Raw genomic sequence first — 18,983 nt, 5'->3', positions numbered from 1 at the left:
TCGGATGTCTGGCTCTTCAATGGGCAGTACTAGACTTCAGATGCCCAGTTTGTTTCATATTCACAATGTTATTGCAAAATGTTTAACTCAAATTCTTTGTAGCCCTATTTCTGGCTAGAAAATGTCAGCAGAAGAAAGCCACAGAAGGTTGCATTAACCTGCAAATGCTGGGTTAATGGTACCAATAAACTACTTTGGGTATGAATGTTTCAGTTATATTGCAGCATAAATTCTCCAACCTAGAATGTGGATTCTAGTTTAGGGAGAAGGTGGGGGCTAGTTAATGAATCAGAAGAGAAAGTTGGGAAATGCTTTGCCTATTTGTTGTTGTTGTTCAGTCGTGTCCGACTCTTCGTGACCCCATGGACCAGAGCACGCCAGGCACGCCTATCCTTCACTGCCTCTCGCAGTTTGGCCAAACTCATGTTAGTAGCCTATATTTAACCCTATATTTTCTTCACTTGCCCATATCTGACCATTTCTGCTCTGCCACTACAATGGCCAAACCCATTGAACTGCCCCATTTTTATTATTGCATGCATGCAAGTGTGACTGGGACGTGGGTGGCACTGACCACAGAGCCTAGGGCTTGCCGATCAGAAGGTCGGCGGTTCGAATCTCCGTGACAGGGTGAGCTCCCATTGCTCGGTCCCAGCTCCTGCCCACCTAGCAGTTCAAAAGCACATCAAAGTGCAAGTGGATAAATAGGTACCACTCTGTCAGGAAGGTAAATGGTGTTTCCGTGCACTGCATGGTTCGCCAGAAGTGGCTTAGTCATGCTGGCCACGAGACCCGGAAGCTGTACACCGGCTCCCTCGGCCAGTAACACAAGATGAGCGCCGCGACCCCAGAGTCTGACACGACTGGCCCTAATGGTCAAGGGTCCCTTTACCTTTAAGTGTGACTGGAGTTTATGTGTTAGTTGCACCAGCAATTGGTGTATTATTTAAGTTGCAACCTAACTCCATTTCGGCTTACTGAAGTCCCCTGATTTCCAGGGGCCTTACTCTAAGGCAAACATGCACAGGCTTATAGCCTGAAGGGTGTTTCTGTACCACAATTACCACTTGTTTTGTGAAGAGGCAAAGCTCCTTTTAAAAAAAGCACACAATCTTTTTTGCTTTCCAAAATATTGATAGTTTTAGTTACAATTCTTTTTAATATATTGACTGCAGGAGGTGCTGGGATGAGCTTTCAAATACAGTGCTTTCAGTGCTTCCTAATTCTCTTGTGAACACCAAATTGGGTTTCACCAAATCTTACAGCAGGGGAAATGGCCTTTATACACCTTTTTTTTTGGAGGCAAACTTTGCAAAATGCAAAGTTATTTATGAGCTTTCAGTAAATTCAATTAAATACTTATTGAGCAGTTGCCTGCTGAATAAGAGGGCTTTTTAACCCTCTGCTGGTGCCATTTTCCCAAGAGGATGAGCTTGCAATTTCAGTGGGACAATTTTGGGGAAATGGCACAGGGGAAAAGGGTTATTTACACACAATACCATGGCTCTGAAATAAGCTGCAATCCACTGCAGTTATATTCCACTTCTTAAAATGTCAGAAGATCTGATCATAGAAACCTCACATATGTAGGGTGGCCCTTAAATTAGTTCAGCTATCAACACCAGCCTACTTGCCTTCAAACATTTGCCTCCTAAATGCAATTCATGGAAGCAGGTCCTATGAATTTCAATTAAATTTGTGCATGTGTGTTAGTGAGACCGCCATAGGCCCACCCTTATTCCCGTAAGTGGTGGTTGACTGTTACTTATTCTATGAAAAACTTCCCACAACGGAGACAAAGTGACCAGAAAGTCAAGCTGCACAGAGGCTGATTCAATGATAGAAACAAGCCACAATAGGAAGCTACTATCTTCCCCCACCCTTTGCTATGTCAGTAAGGGAAATGACATGAGTCTCCTCCCTCAACAAGGATCCCATGGAAAATGAAATATGAAAATTACAGCACATTGGGCCCTGCACTGCATATGCAAGTAAGTTGTTGTTGTTCAGTCGTTCAGTCATGTCCGACTCTTTGTGACCCCATGGACCAGAGCACGCCAGGCACGCCTATCCTTCACTCACGTTAGTAGCTTCGAGAACACTGTCCAACCATCTCATCCTCTGTCATCCCCTTCTCCTTGTGCCCTCCATCTTTCCCAACATCAGGGTCTTTTCTAGGCAGTCTTCTCTTCTCATGAGGTGGCCAAAGTACTGGAGCCTCAACTTCAGGATCTGTCCTTCTAGTGAGCACTCAGGGCTGATTTCTTTAAGAATGGATAGGTTTGATCTTCTTGCAGTCCATGGGACTCTCAAGAGTCTCCTGCAGCACCATAATTCAAACAAGTAAGTAAGTAAGTAAGTAAGTAAGTACATACACATTATTTTCAAAAGCTGAGGCCCATAGAAGAGCAAGGAAGAAAGCACGAGGTTTGAAGCAGATTTAACTTTGTAAACTATGAAACCTTATTTGACAAGTCAAAATACACTTGTGGGAGCAGTACAAAACATGACATTTGGCTCAAATCTTTGCCACAGGTTTTGGGGAAAACCAGATTTGGGAGTTTGTAGTTAATTGAACTTGTTCCAAAAATGGTTGTGGCAGAATTTTGTTGCCAGTTCACTGAAACTCTGGGTCAAATGTCACATTATAGGAAATGAGCACCACACACTTAATTCTCCATTTTCCCTAAGGTCTGGGATCTTTGGTGCTGTGACCCGACAGCATTCAGCACATCCTGTCTCCCAGCCACAGACAGCAATGTGGTTGCAGTGTGTGTGTGTGTGTGTGTGTGTGTGTGTGTGTGTGTGTGTGTAGATGTCAGGGAAACACAGGACCGTGACATAACCTGAATGTTAAAGTCAGGGAAAGTAGACATGCAGCATCTGCTGTCAGCCACCATCATGCAGTTAATGTGCCATAATCTTTGGCTGAGTGAAGATAACAATCCTACATGCCACCAGCCATCTCCCATGCACCCAACCTGCACTCTGGGTTGCAGAATGCTCATTGTTTTTTAGTCAGAATTGTCCATCCCAAGCACAAATCACAAGTTTGCATGGGTTTGCATGGAGGTAGGCATACAACACTATAACTATGATGGCATGGACAACCCTGTTGCTATGATTATCAAGCACACCAGAAAATATGGTGCTGAATTAACCCTGGGGCAGTTGGCCTAAAGTACAAAAGGTTTCCACAACACAAACACTTGACTGACTTACTCATCTTGTCTAGATCATGTGGGCATTCACAGAAACTTCCCAAAATTGTAGTCTAGACTGCAGTGCCTCCATTGCTGTTTACTACCTTCAAGCATCTTAAGGGCTGTCACATGGAAGATGGCACATGCTTGTTTTCTCCTGCTCTGGAGGGTAGGACTTGAACCAATGGCCTTAAGTTACAAGAAAGGTGATTCCGACTAAACATTTGGAAAAAACTTTCTGACAGTAGGAGTTGTTTGGCAGTGGAGCAGACTCCCGCAAAAGGTGGTGGACTCTCCTTCCTTGTTGGTTTTAAAGCAGAGATTGGATGGTCATCTGCCATGGATGCTTTAGCTGAGATTCCTGCATTGCCGGGGGGGGGGTTACTAGATGACCCTTGTGTCCCTTCCAACTCTAAACTTCGATGTTTCTATGATTCTATCTTCTCTGTTGGAGAGAAAAGCTTTGAATAACCATCTGAAGGAGACTTTAACAAGCAGTTATAAGCAGAACTAAGGAGGGGAAATGTCCTCTCATGCTTTCTCCACGTATGGCAATCAAGGACCAATGACCCTTATGTTTGTGTAGGATGAGGCTGAACTTGGTTTCTAATTACTTATATGTAGTTCACATCCATATTCAATTCAGATTCAGTTGGAACAAACCAGCAAGTTGGAACAAACCAGCACCCTTTAACATGGCATATAGAACCTTGGCAATGCTTGCATTTTCTCCCTGGGCATCATTGCATGTGTATATTAATTCTAACAATGCATTTTGATGTGGCAGAAGCAACACTTCCTAAATTGCCCCACTGTCAAATCACAAAATATGGCTGCTTGCTAGTTTGTGACTTTTAATCATTTTGGGGGGGGGGAGAATTATGCCCATCCAAAGGCTGGGGCATCTCATCACTGGTCCAGATAGGTGGTTCCTGACTCAACATGTAGCAGTGGGATGGCCAAAGCAGATGTTGATGGGATGGGATGCTAAAGCCCCTCTCCAGCTCTTGAGTGTTCCTGCCACTCTAATAAGACTCATGGAGAAATAGCCCCTCTCAGCAAGCATACTGCCATACACCACCAGATGCAACTGCTATCACTATGAGATGAATGTACTTTGTGTTGACAAGCATGTAAAGGAAATAGAAGCACCAACATTAGCACCATGCAAGGTGTTTGCTTACTGTTACATAGCAACTGGTGTTAGGAGTCCTGACATTATTCCCAAGGTGTTTTGTGAGACATACTCCCATATGTATCATTTTGCTAAGGGCGGGTACCTTATGGGAGGATGTTTGATCTCACAGAGTAAGGGAGGGCCTATGTTCAAAGAAATGAAGTATTTCCTGCTTTTCTTGGGATATTCTTTCTGCAGGGAAGGAAGAAATGCACGAGCCCAACACCGACTCCTACTCCTCCCCAGATCTGTGTCGTTTGAACACTATGTATCATTTGAACAGGCAAAGAGTTATCTGCAAGTCTATACAAGAACTAACTCAACTTATTTTCTCAATGAATTGGGAATGGAGAGTGTTACCCTTTCCCATCTTTGCTTAGTAATCAATCTAGGATGATCAGTGCTGGCTTTATAGAACAGTGGCAGCTGTATATTCATTAAACGAACAAAATTTAAAGAGGGCAGGTTCTTAAAATGCCTTTCAAACAAACAAAATAAGTGCTGGATGAGTCCTGGGGTCCCACAAGGACATGAAAATTAATTGCAGCTAATGTTTCCAAGAAAGTAAAATCTCTCACTGCCTCCATTTCTTCCCCATGATCACTGCAGATGGTGACAGCAGTCACGAAATTAAAAGACACCTGCCTCTTGCGAGAAAAGCAATTACAAACCTAGACAGCATCTTAAAAAGCAGAGACATCACCTTACTGACAAAGGTCCATATAGTAAAAGCTATGGTTTTCCCAGTAGTGATGTATGGAAGTGAGAGCTGGACCATAAAGAAGGCTGATCGCTGAAGAATTGATGCTTTTGAATTATGGTGCTGGAGGAGACCCTTGAGAGTCCCATGGACTGCAAGAAGACCAAACCTATCCATTCTGAAGGAAATCAACCCGGAGTGCTCACTGGAAGGACAGATCCTGAAGCTGAGGCTCCAATAGTTTGGCCACCTCATGAGAACAGAAGACTTCCTGGAAAAGACCCTGGTGTTGGGAAAGATGGAGGGCACAAGGAGAAGGGAACGACAGAGGACGAGATGGTTGGCAGTGTTCTCGAAGCTACCAACATGAGTCTGACCAAACTGCGGGAGGCAGTGGAAGACAGGAATGCCTGGTGTGCTCTGGTCCATGGGGTCACGAAGAGTCGGACACGACTAAACGACGACAACGTTTCCAAAACTACATTTCTCATCAGTCAGCATGGTGATACTATTCTCAAAGCCGTTTCCCAAATAGGCAGTGTGTCAAATTATATGTGAGAGTTGTATGATTGGATCACCTAATTCTTTTTCTTTCTTTTTTTAATGTAAATGCAGCTGTGGCTTGCTTGTCAGCTTGAAATAAGCAACAGCGCTGGGGGAGGTGATGTCTAATCCTGTGGCATTTTCCTGATCAAAATTCCCTCCTCTGTTGCTATTTCCACTTTCCATAAAGGTAAAGGGACCCCTGACTATTAGGTCCAGTCGTGTCTGACTCTGGGGTTGCAGCGCTCATCTCACGTTACTGGCCGAGGGAGCCAGCGTACAGGTTCCGGGTCATGTGGCCAGCATGAACCAGAGCAGCGCATGGAAACCTTCCTGCCGGAGTGGTACCTATTTATCTACTTGCACTTTGACGTGCAAGCACTTTGAACTGCTAGTTTGGCAGGTGCTGGGACCGAGCAACAGGAGCTCACCCCGTCGCGGGGATTCGAACCGCCGACCTTCTGATCAGCAAGCCCTAGGCTCTGTGGTTTAACCCACAGCACCACCCGCCACCCACTTTCCATAGCTGATTTTAAAACAAAACGAAACAAAAACTAAACATATCTTAACTATTTACATGGAAACAGCACCATCTGCTGGATTGTTATGGAAGCTTAATGTACCGGTAACCACCTCTGGTGCCATGTGGTGTTTCGCATTACATAGAAAGCTTCATAGACAACCTTTACAGAGTTACCTTGTGAAAAGAGTGCTAGAGACTTGTGTTTTTATGTATCTGTTTGTTACAAATCTGTAGACTGAGCTGGAGTGGGTGGGTGGGAGCAGGCTAGTACCCAGACAGACAGACAGTTTTAAAATCACCATCCCACAATGCCAACAGCATTTGAATTCCTTCATGTTTCTTCTTGCCAGCCAGCTGCAGAGTTTCAAACTGCCAGATCAATTTCAGTTGTTGCAGCCTGTTCACATAGACAGAAGACTCCAGAGAGGCCAGCTACCTGTTCTCTCCAACTCTGTCCATCATGGCAGATAAAATTTTGTAGGGGTGGGGATTGATTGAATGAATCCAGGTATTGGTTAATGTTTCTGTATACCTGTATACCTGAAGGAGCGTCTCCACCCCATCATTCAGCCCGGACACTGAGATCCAGCACCCAGGGCCTTCTGTCGGTTTCCTCACTGCGAGAAGCAAAGCTACAGGGAACCAGGCAGAGGGCCTTCTTGGTAGTGGCGTCCGCCCTGTGGAACACCCTCCCGTCAGAGGTCAAGGGAATAAACAACTACCTGACATTCAGAAAATACCTGAAGGCAGCCCTGTTTAGGGAAGTCTTTAATCTGTGATATTTTAAATGTATTTTAATATTTGATGGAAGCCGCCCAGATGGGCGGGGTACAAATAATTAATAATAATAATAATTTCATTATGAGAGGGAGTTATGCCCACAACCCAAGGAAAGGTGGTGGTAAGGCTTGTACTTGAAGAGACAAGGGTTTTAAGTAAACTATTATTCAGTCTCTAATATTCCCTTGAGCGAAGTGACTGACAGGGTGGCCACTGGCAGGTGTAGGTATGCTTGGACGAAGCAATTATCTAGATTCATTTCAATCTGGCTTCAGCCTCTTTTTGCCACTAAAACACCCGGTTCCCCTGACTAATGATACAATTGGGACCATAGCCTTGTTGGTTCCACACCCCCCCCCGTCTCTCAAGACTTTTGACACCATTGACCATGGTCTCCTTCTGAACTCAGGGGGATGGAAGCTGCAGGCATTGTATTACAGTGGTTCAACCCCTACTTGCAGAATCGTGACCAGAAGGTAGTACTAAGGGCTCCTACAAGGGTCCATTTTATGTCCTATGCTATCAGACACCTATCTGAAACATCATCATCATCATCATTTTATTTGTATGCCGCCTTGAAACTATGCTCAAGGCGGCTTACAACATGACAAGATTTACATAATTACAAACATAACAGAAGTCATAAACAAAAAATAAAACACATCAAAAAGTACACAACCAAATGGAAACAATTTCCATGTAAATCATAAGATCTGAAACTAAAGATACAACAATAATATCCATAACAGCAACAGTTCTCTCAACCCCCCATAAACAATACTCCAGCCCAAGAATCTGTTCAACAGCTTCGGCTTTTGTAGCTGGAGTCAGTCAGCACTCCACTCTCCCAGGCCAGATAGGAAAGGGCCAGCAAGGCAGGGTGCAGGTCTTCCAGTTGAGAGCTGTGTTGTCTGGGCATTTGTAGCATGGTGCCAGCAGTGTGCATATTACACACAGTTGTACCTCTCTGTCTTGTTTCAATGTGCTTGAAGGGGCTAAGGTGAGTTGTAGTGCCTCTGGCTTTTGTATAGTAGGCGACATTCAAGTCATGCGCAATTCAGAGGTTTCTATACCCACTTCTCTCCATCCAGGTAAGTAAGAAGCATTATTGTAGTTTGAGGACACATTCCAGCCAGGGGAAGGACACACAAAGAGTGAATGGAGTAGGCCCAGTGAGGAGTGGGGCCTGGGAAGGGATGTGGTCTGTGAAAATCCTGGAGGACTGCATTTGGCCCTTCAGGCCTGAGATTTCCTAGCCATATACTTGTTGTTGTTGTTCAGTTGTTTCCGATTCTTTGTGACTCCATGGACCAGAGCACGCCAGGCACGCCTATCTTTCACTGCCTCCCAGAGTTTGGCCAAACTCATGCTAGTCGCTTCGAGAACGCTGTCCAACCATCTCATCCTCCCTTCTCCTTGTGCCTTCCATCTATCCCAACATCAGGGTCTTTTCTAGGGAGTCTTATCTTTTCATGACGTGGCCAAAGTACTGGAGCCTCAACTTCAGGATCTGTCCTTCCAGTGAGCACTCAGGGCTGATTTCTTTAAGGATGGATAAGTTTGATCTTTTTGCAGTCCATGGGACTCTCAAGTCTCCTCCAGCACCATAATTCAAAAGCATCAATTCTTCGGCGATCAGTCTTCTTTATGGTCCAGCTCTCACTTCCATACATTACAACTGGGAAAACCATAGCTTTAACTATACGGACCTTTGTCAGCAAGGTGATGTCTCTCCTCCACCTGAAGGAGGAACCGGCAAGCCACTCCAGTATCTCTGCCACGAAAACTCCATGGACAAAGACAGCAGCCATATACAGTACTAGAAAGTAGTAACTAATGGAGAAACATGTCCCTTGTGGTCATATTTTTGTTTTTTGAATTATGCTCTAATTTTCACAACTATTAAGATGAAAATTGGGTATCAAACCCCACAGTTGAACTGTCACCTTCCTATGTTTCAGTGCCAATTACAATACTGTACTGTATTTTTTTAAACACTGTTGCTAAAATGTTGCCAAATAAAATGGCAGTTGTGAAGGTGTGAAGAGGAAAGTGGACCTGACTGCCCAAAAACATCATGTGGTAACAAAACCATGTCTACGAAAAAGATGGGAAAAAATTAATCTATACTTCCAGAGCTTGCACCACCGTTCTGCTCCTTCCCCAGCTACACACACACAAAAATCCGCTTTGGTGAAAGAAATGAAAGCAGCTCAAGAAAAACAACTACTAGGCTTACACCAACCTTTGCCAAAGTGTGTTTGCTGAAAAACATGTGTGGGAGTGTGAGGTAGACATTGCCGGGGAAGGTGTGTGTGTGTGTGTGTGTGCTCTGTCCTTCCTCTTCCTGCCACTTTCTCCCTGAACTCTCCCTAGGCTGACCTTTCTCTCTCACCAGGTTTCTTTTCAATCTTGGGACCAGCTGAAGTCAAGCCAGCTACTGGGGAAGAGTTGTGAGTGGTTAGCATCCCTCTTCTACCAACTGCTTTCCCCCTGCAAAGTCCCTACCTCTGCATTTGTATTATTTAGTAACCTTGAGGCAGTGTGTCATTCTGGCCAAAGAAAGGGAGCAAATGCTACTTAAAAAATAATAATCAAGCAATAAATAATCTTCACTTTGACATTTTACATCCAAGCACATATGTTGTTAGAGACATCAGCTTTTTCCATGGAATTTCATTATCCCGGTTTTCCACAGGCACATCAATGTGATTATAGGGGTTAGAAAGGAAACTATTGCTTGCCCAAATATTCTGAGGATACAGTTCTCATGTCTTCGTAACTCAATCATGCAAAACAAGATGGGGGGAGGGGTATAATCCAAAATACAATGGAGAGGAAATATATGTTTATTAAGGATAAGCATGAATTTATACACCAGATTTGCAACTCTGGCAAGACAAACCCATGCTTTGCAGCCCTGTTGAGTGTTTGACAATCCCTCTGTTCTTGCAGTTCTAGGCAGGCAACTATAACCAGAGGCTTTTAAAGCTCCCAGTGGCCAGCAATACAAGGTTGGTGAACTGTACTCATCTTGCTAGGTCCCAAGCATTGCAAGCCTGCTAGTGTGCACAAATTACCTGACAACTCTTATTGAACTCTCCTAGCATTGATACCCAGCCTAAACTTGGGAGGCTCTGACACACGTCTCGATATCCGCCTTGTCTTCAGTGACATCCTCCCTATGCTTCTGCCTTCAACAATCATCAGAAAATATGTTATGATAAAGAGAAGCCAAAAGCAGTCTGTGGGGATTCTGGTGGCCAATCCAAACCATTCCAAGTCACTTATTGAATAAAGAGCTGCCCTTGCTGTTAGAACTACGAGGACAATGTTGGCTATATCATAGAAGATGATCCAAACAATATAGATAAACAATCCTACAGTGTCTCGCCTCTGGATGGAACAGAGGAAGTAGAAACATATAGGGTAAGTTATAACGGCCAAGGCGATTGCAGTGTAATAGTAATATGGGATGATCCACATCGTTCCAATCAAATAATTTTCTGCCTCATGCAGTTGTATCAGAGTTAGGGAGCGATTTAGGTGACCTGCCTCAAAGATCAGGTACATATTGGTCATCAGAATCATGTAGACACCAGCTAGAAGAGATCCTGCTTTTGGAGCTATGCCACAGATACCACCTGCAAACAGGATTATCATCTTCTCACTTCCAAAAATCCCCTGAAAGGCAAATAAAACTGAATTAGTAGTGCAGGATATGGAAAATGTTTCCAGAACTTTCTGAGCAAGCTTAAAGATATGTTCAAACTAGAGATGAATACAAAGTATCAGAGTAGGAGAGAATGCAAATATATTGATGCATACCATCTTGGTTGCTTCCAGACTGTCCTGTCTTATGGGTGGGATTCAATTGTTTACCAGAAATACATGTTACACAATTAAAGTACATTGTGCACTCTTTGTCAACAAATCCACTTACACACACCCCTTTTGCTGTAAGGAAAGTGATGGGAACATGTAGGATAATAGCAGTTGCTTAACACAATGCTGTATAACCTTCCAGCAAAGAAATCAGAATGAATGTGCAATAAACAGTGGATGTTTTATAACTGCCTCACAAAAATTGTGCAAACAAATCAGGATGAAGGCTCAGTAAGCAGGTCACATGAAGGTGACCTTGGTTGCACAAGCAACAGCAACATATGAAATTGCATGTTTGCACCATGACTTCAAGGATCCAAAAGAGTGCATAGATATCCGCAGAGGCAGAACCATCCCACCAAGTGTTATGTAGCACCTCTAAAAATATCCAGCTTTTGCTATGATAGCCTGCAACTCAGAAATAAGCTTTGATTTTGGCCTGGAGAGGTCTTCCTGACAGAAAGTCAAGCTCACGTATTCCAAACCAGTGCAGTTGCAAGAGAGCCTCTAAAATTTGTTTCCTTTCACTGTAAATCTCTACCGTTCTTTCCTTATCATTTGTAAATCTGAAGTAAAAGACCAAATCAAACTAAGCTATTGGCACCCAGCTATCATACCTCCCACTCTCTCCCCAAATTAGGAAGCTATAAATTTCAATATTCTGAGGCTTTTGATTGAAAAGTCCAAAAGATATGTCAATCTCCATCTCACCAGAGCTGAGGAATAAGATGCATTTCTTGAAATCATTTTGCAAACTGTTTTAAAACAAGCTCTTCCTGGCTGACATTTCTTTCTTTTTTTAACATCCATTCACAGTGTTAGAAATTAAGATATGAAAACTAGGAGCTAAATGGTACCTTAAACCTAGATTATGGGTGCAACAACAGACTGTCTAGGCACACTTTTTATAATAAGAATACAAAGCTGAAAATGAATGAACTGAAGCTAAAATATTACGTTCATTTTTCAAAACAAAATAAAAATAAAAAATTCCTTCCAGTAGCACCTTAGAGACCAACTAAGTTTGTTCTTCGTATGAGCTTTCGTGTGCATGCACACGAAAGCTCATACCAAGAGCAAACTTAGTTGGTCTCTAAGGTGCTACTGGAAGGAATTTTTTTTATTTTGTTTTGACTATGGAAGACCAACACAGCTACCTACCCGTAACTGGTTCTTTTTTCAGGTGGTCTAGTCCTTTCCCTGCCCACCCCACCCCCCAATATTCTTAAGAGGGTCTTCTTCTCCAGTTTTCAAAGAGTAGCTGGGGAGGCAGAAAAAGGTCCTCCTTTCCTTCTACTCTGCGGTTTTAATCTGAAATCTCAGGTGCAGTACTGCGCTCAGAGCTCAGAAACTGATCGCATTAATGAAATTCTGTTACAAAATGGCAAAATGCGTCTAGAACAATGGGAGTTTCAAACACTGCCCATTCACTATCAGGAAGAGAGAATTTGTTCCTATGCTAATTTTTGAGACTAACTCAGGCATAACAGGTGATCAGGGGCGTCGCTAGGGGGGGCGGTACGCCCCTAGTGGCAGGCGCGACAAGCAGCGGGTGGGGGTGACAAGCGGCGGGTGGGGGTGACAAGCGGCGGCCCCTCCCGCCACTCCCCACGCAACGCCGGTCACCCTGGGAGCAACAGCGCTGCACGGACGGGGTGCTCCCTCGGCCGTGCGCTGTTGCTCCCGGGGCGACGGAGCAAGCGGCGGCGCATGGGGTTGACAAGCGGCAGCCCCTCCCGCCATTCCCAAGCGCTGCCGCTCCCTCCGTCACCCCAGGAGCAACAGCGCACGGCCGAGGGAGCACCGGGTGACTGGCAGCGTGGGGAGTGGCAGGAGGGGCCGGCGCTTGTCACCCCCACTGGCTGCCGATGGCTCAGTCGCCCCGGGAGCAGCAGCATCGGACCGCCGCTTCCACAGCCTCCTTTTGAGCCGCAGAGCTTAAAAGCGGGCTCTTCGGCTTAAAAGGGGGCTGCAGAAGCGGCGGCGGCACTCCCGGAACGCCCCCGGGGCGGGGCATCGTGACGTCACAATGTGACGTCATGACGCCCCGCCCCCGGGGTGTTTCCTTTGCCGCCCCGGGTGCCGCGGAGCCTAGCTCCGCCACTGCAGGTGATGCTTTTCACTTTACTAGCTAGGAATCCTTTGGGTACTAAAGGGATCTCACCTCATTGCCAAGGAATTTTCTGATGGACTCCCCTCCCCCACCCACTTTTCCTTCCCTCTATCCCCTTTGTTGCTGAAGAAGAAGAAGAAGAGTTTGGATTTGATATCCCGCTTTATCACTACCCTAAGGAGTCTCAAAGCAGCTAACAATCTCCTTTCCCTTCCTCCCCCACAACAAACACTCTGTGAGGTGAGTGCGGCTGAGAGACTTCAGAGAAGTGTGACTAGCCTAATGTCACCCAGCAGCTGCATGTGGAGGAGCGGAGACAGGAACCAGGGTCACCAGATTACAGAGTCTACTGCTCTTAACCACTACACCATGCTGGCTCTCTTGCCTTCAACACACTGAACCTCAGGCTCACAAAATAAGGAAAGGTATTAAACTTTAGAAGGAAGCCCATCAGCTGTCCAACACCTCCCTCCCCTTCTACCTTACACTTTGAAAACCAATCAGATTCCTCTTTCTTTGGGATACCAGTCTCTCTCCCCACCCCCCCTTTCCCTTTCCCCTTTTTATGTTTCTGAAGAAGTGTGCATGCACACAAAAGCTCATACCAATAACAAACTTAGTTGGTCTCTAAGGTGCTACTGGAAGGAATTTTTTTATTTTTTATTTTGTTTCGACTATGGCAGACCAACACGGCTACCTACTTGTAACTTTTCCCCTTTGTCATGCAAATTTCTTCCTCCCAAATTTTCTCACCCCAAAAGCTCAGATCTCCCTATGCTCACTAATCTCAGCCACTGTCCCAAAGTCTTCCATTTTTCTTCTGATTTTCACCTAAAACTCCCCCAAAGCCCTTCCCAATCATTCCTCTGAACCACCCTTCTCTTCTGCAAATAAACAGCTCAATCCAGCACCCACCCCCACATTTTGCCACAACCTTAACCTCTTCAGCCAACAACCTCCCCCCCCCCCCAACTCTCTTTCCCTGACCACATGCTAGTTTTCCTATATGTTCCTAGGAATGCTTCTAAGAGTAACTCTTGCATGGTTTTAACTTCCCCAAGCCTCATTCTATTCTTGGTGTGCTGTTTATTGATTTTGTTTAATATGTTTAGTAAATGTGCTAATTCCTTTCTGAGGCAATCAGCTAATTCCCTTTTGATATAATAAAATTTACTTTTGATTTATCTCTGTTGCCTGTATTAACTCCTGGGGTACCAAACTCTGGAGTGTATCCAGGTAACAACCTCAAAAGATTCCTAGAAGTGTCAGGTTTAATTTTCCTGTTTCTTCAGTATGATTTTTAATTCTCTTCTCTTATTGCTGTAAATCTAGGTTCTAATTGTTTTACTGAATTTGACAGACTTACTGTTTTATTGATAATCTCCTTGTCTCTTTCCTTCAATGAATTTATTATAAAGTATTCTACAGCAATCCATTTTCCTCTATAGTTTTTAAAATAGTTTTGTGCTTTTTAAAATAATCACCTTCACATTCTTTAGTAAAAAAATGTTTTAATAGTTCTAGTAATGAGCATGCCATCTTCTCTGTCTATTTTAAAATCTTTTTTACCCATTTTGAAAGCTCAGATTTTCACCAGTCTTAAAATGTGCTTCCATCTCATTTGTACATTTTCTGCTTTCTTTTCTAGCACAATGCAAGCTTGCTGATATCATATAGTTATCAGCAAAGAATGCTGAACCCAATAAAAGTTAGAAAGGGAGAAGAAAAAAATGTAAGGGGGAAAATCAGTAAGAAATTCATTAGTCAAATAGGAATTAATTATTATTTAAACAAATTTATTACTATATTGTTCTTAACAGACAGAAATCTTACTGTTTGTAAGAAGTTCCGGCAGAAAAATAAAAAGGGGACAAGCACAAGGAATACAGCTGAAGAAATGAAAAGGTGCCAGACACTGCGATAGGATACTATTTACCTCTGGTGGTGACTGATGCTCTTAGTTCAATTCATTGAACCTTATTTTCTAAACATGTTCAGATGGTTATGTGTTACTGCCTCAGTGCTATTATTATTATTAGTCCTTAAAAATACTGTAGTGTTGCAGTTTCACAGAACAGCTATCACTCTTAGTCAGGGGTCCCCAAAGTAAGGCCCGGGGGCCGGATCGGCCCAATCGCCTTCTCAATCCAGCCCGTGGACGGTCCGGGAATCAATGTGTTTTTACATGAGTAGAATGTGTCCTTTTATTTAAAATGCATCTCTGGGTTATTTGTGGGGCATAGGAATTCATTCATATTTTTTTTCAAAATACAGTCCGCCCCCCCCCCCCCAAGGTCTGAGGGACAGTGGACCGGCCCCCTGCTGAAAAAGTTTGCTGACCCCTGCTCTTAGTGGTGCAGCTAGGACTGTGTCTCAAGCCTGAGGTTCAGTGCCCTGCAGTCCAGCCCAGTCCCACTGTACCCAGTGGTAGATTGCTAGTGTGGTGACAGACAGGCCTTGTATAATGATCCTTTATTTTTTATTTTTAAAAGCACATTTTATGGCCACAGAATAGGCCAGTGGCCATGTACATATTTTGAGGTTAATGGGAGATACAGTTCAAAACATTTGAATGGCATGCAGTTGCAAAGCATGGAATAGCAACATTGATGGGGAAGAAGAGAAATGCTAAAAATGTGTTTCCCAACTGAAGTAATACACATGACTGAATTGTGGCAATGTGGTCACCACTTCCCTCCCAGACAAGCAGTGGGAGTGCACTGAATGAAGAGTACAATGGAGTAGGTACACAGCCTTGGTATGCTCTCAGGTTTGTATTGATGTTAACTGCTGCCAATAGTAAATCATACTGCACATTTCTTCTCACCATTTTGAGTCTGTTCACTTGATCTCTTGTGACCCCAGTTGTTTATCTCTTCCAAGGATTACTGCTGCATCAGAAGACAACAATGCCACTTATAGCAAGCTTCCTGTGAAGAAATAGGAGAGAAGTAACACACTTGGAATATCTGTATGCTGTGTGTATTTGCCACTCAAGATACTTTATCTGTCCAAGTGGATAGATAGCTGCCCCCCCCCCCCCCCAGTAAATAAATACAAATACTTAACTAAAAGTAGAAATTGTAGAAAGATTTTGACAGATTTTTTGGAGCACTTGGGAGCAAAAGGAAGTAATTTAAAACAACTTGTTGTTGAGACATTTCATTCCGAATCTGCTAGACAGAGCCAGACAGATGACAGGTGGATGTCCTGTCCCTCGCCAACATAAATCCTGACTGTGCCCACGACATTAAAGGAATGAACATGCTAAAGTTAAATAAGTTCTTGCATTCTCTCTCTCAAGTTGGCAATTGAGTAAGCCGGATCCGATGGGTGTTCTGTTTGCACCAATGCCCCATGGGTGCAGTTAAAAATCTATCCTTGTGAAGTACAGTACACCTACATTAAAAGGGAGGGCAATCTGAGGGCTTCTGAGGAGTTTAAGGTAGGAGCTGAAGGTGACTTGGCTGAAGAAAGCACATAAAAGTAGCGCCTCTGCAAAAAATTGTCCTCTTTTTAATGGAAGTTTCCAACAATCAGTCTCCCAATAATTAATAATTTTTTTTTAAAAAAAGTCTGCCTAGATTTGAAAGCGTTGTTTATTATTTTCCTCCCTGAGAGTGGCGGCAGCCCCCAGCCTGCCTTGGTTTCCCTCACTGGCTTTCTGCTCCCGCTTCTCCGCGAGGACGGCCACTTTTGACAGTTAAACCGCCTCCCGCTTCGACCAAACTGCACGTGGCTCCCCCCGCCCCCTCGCCAATCAGCCTTACTCCTTCCCCGCCCCCTCCTCTGTGCATCAGTAGGTGAATCGCCCCGCCTCTCGCGCGTTGCGCGCTGCTCCTAGTCCCGCCCTCCCTTCGGCTGCGCCCCCCCCCCACCTCGCTTATGCTTCACGTTGCTTTAGGAATCTGACTCAGGATTGGCCAGCTAGGGGGACTCTGGCTCAGGCAACCAATGGCTGGACCGCGCCCGCCCGACTCCAAGATGTCAGCGCTGAGGCCTGGCAACGGGGCTCCCGGAGGGAGGCGGTGAAGCGGCCTCGGCCGGAGGCTTTGGGCCCCACCGCTCCGGCTCGTCCCCTCCCTCCCGGAGCCGGCGGGGTGCTCGGCCTCTGCCCCCCTAGCCATGGCCGCGGAAAGCAGCAAGCAGTTCTGGAAGCGGAGCGCGAAGCTGCCGGGCAGGTGAGCGGCCGCATGAGGCTCGGTCTCCGGGGTGGGCGCCCACGAAGCAGCCGTGCCCCGGGAAGGCGGGAGCCGGTTGGCGGCGCCGGTTCCAGCGAGTGCTTCCCCGCCGCCATTCATCGCAGGGAGGTGCTTCGTGGGGGCTCGCGGCTCTCGTCCTGAAGCCGGTTAGCAGCCTCCTCGCATCTAGAGGGAGCAGGGCAATTGGAGAGAGGACCTCTGTGGGTCCCCCGATGCCCGTGAGGTGAAGCTCGGGATTGCGGTCGCGCCACGATTGCTCTCCGCTGCGGCGCCGGCTGGCCCGGTTAGTCAGCAGCAGCTGCTGCAGTCAGAAGCCCATCGCCAGCCGGAGAGGCGAGGCTAGCGATCGCGGGGCAAATGGGCTTTGCTAGGCTCCCATGTTCCTAAACCCGCCGTGGGGAACGGCGAGACTCGCCGGTGCCTCCGTCCTCCCTTGTCCCAGGGCCGTTTGTATTTCGGAGCCAGCCAGGTTGCTCAGCGGACAGGTGCATTGGGTTGCTACTTTACCCAGGAGCAGAAGTCACTTCCTCATTTGCATAGGTTAATCGGCGTGAGTCCGTATGGGCTTCCTTATCGTGCTGGCGCTTACTGCCGCTAAACGCTCTGATAGGAGTGAACTCAAAACCGGGTGGCAAAGAGAATCAACCAGGCTTTTAAAAACAAACACCAACTAATTTATGCCTATTGCAACTCGGCAACTGAGAATCTTTGCCTTGTTATACCAAGAAAACTCTCTGGAGAACTTCAGGACACACAAGGCTGGCTTTCTAAATATGAAAGCAGAAGTCCTAGACTTCATATTCCGGAGATGATTTCTCCTTAATGTGCCCACCCCAAAGCTGGTGAACAGGGAGTTTGCAGTGCTTAAATTACAAAGGGGTGATGTGGAGGATGCAGGGAGCTTCCCATATCTATTGCTTTTAGCATTGTTTGGGGGTGTGTGATTTGGGTAAAATGGATGAAGTCAGATGTAAGGTGTGTGGATTTTATAAAAGTCCCCCCCCCAATTTCTTCCATAGTTTAAACCATGGCGGTATGTGTATCCTTTTGATAAGTCTATCAGTGATGGCTATAACTTATCTCCACTATCCGAGGGACCATGCATCATATTCTAATTGCTTTGGAAGAGAAATGCAAGAGTATCTTTGCCCTCTTGTCCTTCCTTGGGCTTCCCATAGGCATCTGATTGGCCACCAGGAACAGAATGCAGGACTAGATAGATCTGACCCTGAAAGGCTCACATGTTTCTCTTCAGCACTGCTCTAATCACTTTATTACAGTATTTGGAAACATGGCTTCTGGGGAAACTGTTGGTGGTGGAGGGTTCTGGCTGTTGTTGGACAGGGCCAAGCTGGGATGATCTGCTATCAGCCTTGAAGAGAAATTTCTCATCCCACCCATGTACAAACTCTTATGCTTTTAACATTAATTATATTGGAATACATTCTTTATCTATATACTTAGTGTTCAATTCTGATTAGGTTTCCTTCCTCATTCATTAAGAAGGCACTTGAAAGCTTGAGGAAACTGCACAATTGTTTGGCCACTCTGAAGGAGATTGAGCGATAACTCTCCTCTTTTGATGTATTCAGGAGCATGTGCCCCTGAAGAAAGTGAGGTAAGACCTAAGAGGTGATCTTGGCCTCAGGTTTGGCATAAAGGCTGTATAATTCATGAGGCTGTTGCATTAGACTTCAAGCTTTCTAGAATACCAAGGTTCACAACCAGAGTTAAGTGCAAAAGTTATACACTTAGGATTAAATAACTCTGAGCTGAGGAATTTGTTTGGAATACCATCCTTCCACACAAAAATCCACTCGTGGTTACCCCCCACCCTTCAGCAATGCAATGCAGAAT

The 18,983-nt window shown here is 45.2% G+C and overlaps 2 protein-coding genes across 4 annotated transcripts in view; one reads left to right on the top strand and one right to left on the bottom strand.

Moving 5' to 3' along the window:
- Positions 1 to 9,781: 9,781 nt before the first annotated feature.
- Positions 9,782 to 16,389, bottom strand: TMEM217 (transmembrane protein 217). The gene is made up of 3 exons (XM_033152558.1): positions 16,328 to 16,389; positions 15,752 to 15,854; positions 9,782 to 10,610 (listed from the first exon to the last, which is right to left on the bottom strand). The coding sequence occupies exons 2-3, from the start codon at positions 15,752 to 15,754 to the stop codon at positions 10,017 to 10,019; spliced, it is 597 nt and encodes a 198-aa protein (XP_033008449.1). The 5' UTR covers positions 15,755 to 15,854; positions 16,328 to 16,389; the 3' UTR covers positions 9,782 to 10,016.
- A 466-nt stretch (positions 16,390 to 16,855) lies between these two features.
- The window catches only part of TBC1D22B (TBC1 domain family member 22B), a 38,535-nt gene continuing 36,407 nt past the window's right edge, over positions 16,856 to 18,983 (top strand). Inside the window, exon 1 of one of the 3 annotated variants that reach the window (XM_033152557.1) lies at positions 16,856 to 17,105. In XM_033152557.1, the coding sequence (XP_033008448.1) occupies positions 17,050 to 17,105 (56 nt within the window). In that variant the 5' untranslated portion in view covers positions 16,856 to 17,049. Of the gene's footprint in view, positions 17,106 to 18,648; positions 18,745 to 18,983 lie in introns of those variants that run through there. The other 2 variants (XM_033152555.1, XM_033152556.1) reach the window with 2 other exon arrangements.

This window comes from Lacerta agilis, chromosome 6, assembly GCF_009819535.1.
Source record: "Lacerta agilis isolate rLacAgi1 chromosome 6, rLacAgi1.pri, whole genome shotgun sequence".
NCBI classification, from domain to species: Eukaryota; Metazoa; Chordata; class Lepidosauria; order Squamata; family Lacertidae; genus Lacerta; species Lacerta agilis.
The sequence above is the reverse complement of the archived record's forward strand: the minus strand, read 5'-3'. Positions and strand labels throughout refer to the sequence as shown.